The sequence below is a fragment of the Bos mutus genome, chromosome 5, assembly GCF_027580195.1.
Source record: "Bos mutus isolate GX-2022 chromosome 5, NWIPB_WYAK_1.1, whole genome shotgun sequence".
Lineage (NCBI taxonomy): Eukaryota > Metazoa > Chordata > Mammalia > Artiodactyla > Bovidae > Bos > Bos mutus.
Genome location: NC_091621.1, coordinates 76,010,139 through 76,016,138, shown reverse-complemented (window position 1 = coordinate 76,016,138; position 6,000 = coordinate 76,010,139). Strand labels below are relative to the sequence as shown.

Sequence of the window (6,000 nt, the reverse complement as noted above, 5' to 3'; positions counted from 1 at the left end):
ATGCTGAGTGTACTGGAAGGCCTCCTCATTTTTGTAGCAGTTAGTGAGTCAATATTGGGGGTTTTAGGGGATGGATTTATTGGACTTGCATACTTCATTGAATGTGTGAAGAACAAGAAGTTTTCTACTATCAGCTTTATTCTCATGGGATTGGCTACTTCCAGAATTTTCCTGATAGGGTTAATAACTACCGATGGATTTGTGAAGATTTTTTCTCCAGAAATGTATTCCTCTGGTTACCTAATTGACTGTATTACTTACTCATGGGTAATTCTGAATCCAGCAAGTGTCTTTTTTGCCACCAGCCTCAGCATCTTCTATTTCCTGAAGATAGCCAATTTTTCCCACCACATTTTTCTCTGGTTGAGGAGTGACGTCAAAAGGGTTCTTCTCCTTCTGATGGGATACTTGCTTATTTCATGGTTAGTTACTTTCCCACTAACTATGAAGATAATTAGTGATTCTAGAGCAAAGAATAGAAGTGTAGTCTTTTCAGTTGAAGTGCATAAAGGTGAATTCTTTAGAAACCAGATTTTGCTCAATCTTGGAACCCTTACCATCTTCATACTATGCCTGATTACATGTATCTTATTGTTCATTTCCCTTCGGAGGCACAACCAGAGGATGCTACTGAATGCCACAGGATTCAGAGACCCCAGCACAGAAGCACATATCAAAGCAATGAAAGTTTTGATATCTTTTATCATCCTTTTTATTTTGTATTTTATAGGCATTACCATAGAAATATCATGCACTACTATGTCAGAAAGCAAGCTGTTGTTTATTTTTGGTCTGACCATCACTGCCCTCTATCCCTGGGGACACTCATTTATCCTAATTCTAGGAAACAACAAGCTAAAGCAAGTTTTTTTGAGAGTACAGAAGCAATTAAAATGCTGGAAGAAAGAGAAGCTCCTCAGAACTCCTTGACAGGCTTAGGGAGAAATGGATGTTCCTAGAAAACAATCTAGTGAAGAAATTCCTGAAGATCTCTTTCAACTTACACTACTTTCTTGCATTGGTTTTAACTGTGTTATTGAATGTCACCAAAATTTTCCATAAAGGTTTTGACTACGTTTCAAGGAATTCCACTCTTCAAGGAGATTTTCATCCCATGCACAAATTGAGTGGCTCAGTCTGACTCCCTCTCTTGCAGTTCCTTCTTTCTACAGCCCCAAACCCCAGAGGGAAAAAAAAAAAAAAAAAAACTACCTGGAGACTGCTCACTGTAAAGATGTTGATGGTGGGAATAAGTCTCTAAAACAATATTTCTCATTACATCTTACCTGACTTTCCTGAGCATTGACAATCTTTTACCACAAAATCTTAGGAAAAAAAGCTAAGAGAAAGCTGTGATCAATCTTGACACTTACAACATGGGAATGACAAGCAGATACAAAAGTGCTGCTCTTGAGTATGCATTTTTGTTTTTTCCAAGTATGCGTTTTTAATTCTTTAAAAGATTGCTTTTGTTTTTACTGTCTGATCCCTATTTTTTTTTTAACTAATGCATTTTTGATGTAGTAACAGTAATCATGGCGGAAAGAGGGTCAGAACACTGATGAAATGAATCTTTCTATTTTTCAAATCCAGTGATTTTACATGAAGTTAGTCTTGAACTTATTTAAATTAAATTTTCAGTGTGAAATGTTTTAGGCTCTATGGGTAGTACTCCATAGGGGTGTGTGTGCATGTGCTTAGTTGTGTCTGACTCTTTGTGACGCTGTTAACTGTAACCCACAAGGTTCCTCTGTCCATGGAATTTTCCAGGCGAGAATACTGGAGTGAGTTGCCATTTCCTACTCCAAGGGATCTTCCCAACTCTGGGATCGAACCGGCATCTACTGTGTCTCCTGCACTGGCAAGCAGATTCTTTACCACTGGCGCCACCTGGGAAGCCCTATGGGTAGTACTACATAATCCCAAATATACACATATACAAGTCTATTGTTAGAAATTCTCAGAACCAAAAAACCTCCACATTCTCCTTTCGTTCAGTGTCATGGTTGAGAGATAAGGTCCCCTAATTTTAACCTTTTGCTGAGCATATATTATTTTCATGTTTGCCCTTTAACAGATTTTTTTTCAAGGGTCCTGGCTTGTGGATAGGCTCCAATCTCGATTCTAGCCTTGCAGAGACCAAAACTAGTTACCTTATCCTACATACACACAATACTTTAAAACTTTAGCTCTAATTTCAAACAGATTCCAAATGCCCCCAAAGCTCTATTTTCAGTACTTTTTTTTTTTCCTCTCAGAATGTGTACTTTCACACCATTTTTGGCATCTGAAGGTTTTTCTTTCACTGACAGGTGGGTCATGAACTTCAAATAATTCTAAAGACTAGTTTTTCCATATTTTTATGTATTCTGGACTGATGGGATTTCTCTAGATGTCTGGTTTGCCAAGTTCTCTTTTCTGTTTCAATTTAATTGAGATAATACATTTGCTATATTCTTAAAAATAAAGGTTAGTTGTCCTTTCCTAGTTTTATTTCAATTTTTCTTTTTTTGTAAATGAATTCAAAGCTATTTATTTTCTGCCTGTTGGTTTAGGTACATTCCACAGCATTGACAAATGGTTCTTATATTGTCGTTCAGCACAGAGTCCTGAGATATTCTTTGTCATTTCCTCTTAATTCAATTATTTAACAGAATATTTTTCAGCTATATGAGCTATGTTAAAGGCAATTTTTCATATTGATATTTTATTTTATTGAATTTGGTCAAGCAACATATTTACATGATAGTTAGCCTAGGATAAGATTTATTTGGCCTGATACAAGATCTATTTTTGTGAATAGTCATGTTTACTTGGAAGAAGTTTGATGCTGCAAATTTATATGCATTAGATGGAGCCATGTTTACAATATTCATTAGAATATCATTGGGTGAATTAGATGAATTGATCTACTAGATTAGATTCATCTAACTTTCATTAGACGAATCACGTTAATGATATTGTATCTCTATATTCATATTCATTATGAATCAATCTGAAATAGATTATAAATGTACATTTGCAATGATTAAATTCTTTCATTTATAGCTGCATTTAACTTGAAACAATGTTGATAGTTACATTTGCTTCCATGTTCTTTACATTATTATTATTGCTGTTATTAAACTCTTTGGTAACTCATGCAGGTTTTTACCTTGAATTTTAATTTTTCCATGTTTTTAACATGTTTTTGCATGTTAAAAATCTCTAATTCTTCACTTTAAATTTATATATATATTCACTTCACTTCATATTTATTATGTATTTTCCATCTGTTCATTTTCAGTATCTATTTTTTCTTTTATTGTGTCCTGTAGAAAACAAATCTCTGATATTCAATGCTTTAATATTAGAATCTGAAAATTATGATCGAGTACACATCTTTACACTTATTGTAATTAAATTCATTAATTTTCTATCTTCTCATTTCTCTTTTTCTATTTCTCATGCTTTCTTATAAATTTTCCCCTCCTTTGCTACTCAGTTCAGTTCAGTAACTCAGTCATGTCCGACTCTTCGTGACCCCAAGGACTGCAGCATTCCAGGCTTCCTTGTCCATCACCAACACCTGGAGCTTGCTCAAATTCATGTCCATCGAGTAGGTGATGCCATCCAACCATCTCATCATTCGTCATCCACTTCTCCTCCTGCCTTCAATCTTGCCCATCATCAGGGTCTTTTCCAAAGAGTCAGCTCTTTGCATCAGGTGGCCCAAGTATTGGAGTTCCAGCTTCAGCATCAGTCATTCCAGTGAATATTCAAGACTGATTTCCTTTAGGTTTGACTTGTTTGATCTCCCTGTAGCCCAAGGGACACTCAAGAGTTTTCTCCAACATCACAGTTCAGTTCAATTTGCTCAGTCATGTCCAACTCTTTGCGACCCCAACACCACAGTTCAAAAGCATCAGTTCTTTGCTACTCAACTTTCTTTATGGTCCAACTCTCATATTCATACATGGCTCCTGGTAAAACCATACCTTTTGTTAGATGGACCTTTGTCTGCTTTTTAATATGCTGTCCAGGTTGGTTATAGCTTTTCTTCTAAGGAGCAAGTGTCTTTTAATTTCATGGCTGCAGTCAGCAGCAGCAGCAGTCACCATCTGCAGTGATTTTGGAGCCCAAGAAAATAAAGTCTCTCACTGTTTCCATTGTTTCCCCATCCATTTGCCACGAAGTGATGGGACTAGATGTCATGATCTTCGTTTTTTGAATGTTGAGTTTTAAGCCAACTTTTTCACTCTCCTCTTTCACTTTCATCAATAGGCGCTTTAGTTCTTCTTCCCTTCTGCCATAAGGGTGGTGTCATCTGCATATCTGAGGTTATTGATATTTCTCCCGGCAATCTTGATTCCAGCTTGTGCTTCGCTATTGATAACAAATTTTCATATACTGATTTTAAAATATTGTTCTCTTTATTTCAAATAAAATAATAAATTTGGCTTGCTATGTCTACTTCTAGTCCTTCCCATGCTGCATGCTCTTATGGTGTGCAGTTCAAATTTATGTATTTATTTAAAATATCTTTTTGTTGTAGTAAAATATATATGATGTAACATTTTCCACTTTAACATTTTAAGTGTATAATTCTGTGGTATTGTTACATTTACAGTATTGTACAACCATCACCACTATTTCCAAAACCTCTGTCACCCCAAACAAAAACTCTGTACCCCCTCAGCTGTAACTCTCTATTCTCCCTCTCCCAACTTCCTGGAACCTCTATCTACTTTCTGGCTTTATTAATTGATTTATTCTAGATACTTCATACATGTAAAATCATATAAAATTTGTTCTTTTATGACTGGCTTCTCTCACTCAGCATAATGTTTTCATGTTGTAGCACGTTTTGGATCTTCATTCCTTTTTGTGGCTGGGTAAAATTCCAAAGGTATTCCAAAATACCTTTGGTATTGTGAATATTCTGCAACAAATATTAGCGTACAACTATCTGTGTCCCTATTTTCAGAATATGTCTGAAAGTGGAATTACTGGGTCATATGGTAATTCCTATATGAAGCTTTCAATATATATATATATATAATATATATAATATATATATAGTTGGTTTACAACATTGTATTAACTTCTGTTCAGCAGCAAAGTGACTCACTTATGTGCTGTGCTCAGTTGTTCTGTCTTTTCCAATGCTGCAACTCCATGGACTGTGTAGCCCACCAAGCTCCACAGTCCACGGAATTCTCCAGGCAAGAATACTGGAGTGAGTTGCCATTTTCTCCTCCAGGGGATCTTCCTGACCCATGGATCAAACCTGTGTCTCCTGCATCTCCTATATTGGCAGGCAGATTCTTTACCACTGTGTCACCAATTATATACGTTCTTTTTAATATTATTTTCCATTATGGTTTATCCCAGGACATTGAATATGATTCCGTGTGCTGTACAGTAGGACACTGCTGTCCATCCATTCCATGGGTAATAGTTTGCATCTACTGACCCTAAACTCTCAGTCCATCTCTCCCTCACCCCTCTCCCCATTAGCAACATATTTAACCTTTTCAGGAATCCCCAAACTGTTTTGCCTAGTGGCTGTATCATTTTACATTCTTACATGAATGTATGAGGTTTCAAAGTTCTCCTATTCTCTGCAACATTTGTTATTTTCTAGATTTTTCACTATAAGCATCCTAATGGGTGTGAAAAGATAATTCTCATTTTATCAGCATTTCTCCAATGATTAATGCAAAGAAATAGAGGAAAACAATAGAATGGGAAAGACTAGAGATCTCTCCAAGGAAATTAGAGATGCCAAGGGAACATTTCATGCAAAGATGATCCAGATACCAACAATGGTGATCACTCACCTAGAGCCAGACATCCAAGAGTATAAAGTGAAAGGGCCTTAAAAAGCATCACTATGAACAAAGCTAGTGGAGGTGAAGAAATTCCAGCTGAGCTATTTCAAATCCTAAAAGATTTTGCTGTTAAAGTACTGCAGTCAATATGCCAGCAAATTTGGAAAACTCAGCAGTGACCACAAGA

At 36.1% G+C, this 6,000-nt stretch overlaps 1 protein-coding gene across 1 annotated transcript; it reads left to right on the top strand.

Moving 5' to 3' along the window:
- LOC102287524 (taste receptor type 2 member 10) lies at positions 1–930 on the top strand. Its single transcript, XM_005894386.1, has one exon. The coding sequence runs from the start codon at positions 1–3 to the stop codon at positions 928–930; it is 930 nt and encodes a 309-aa protein (XP_005894448.1).
- Positions 931–6,000: the final 5,070 nt, after the last annotated feature.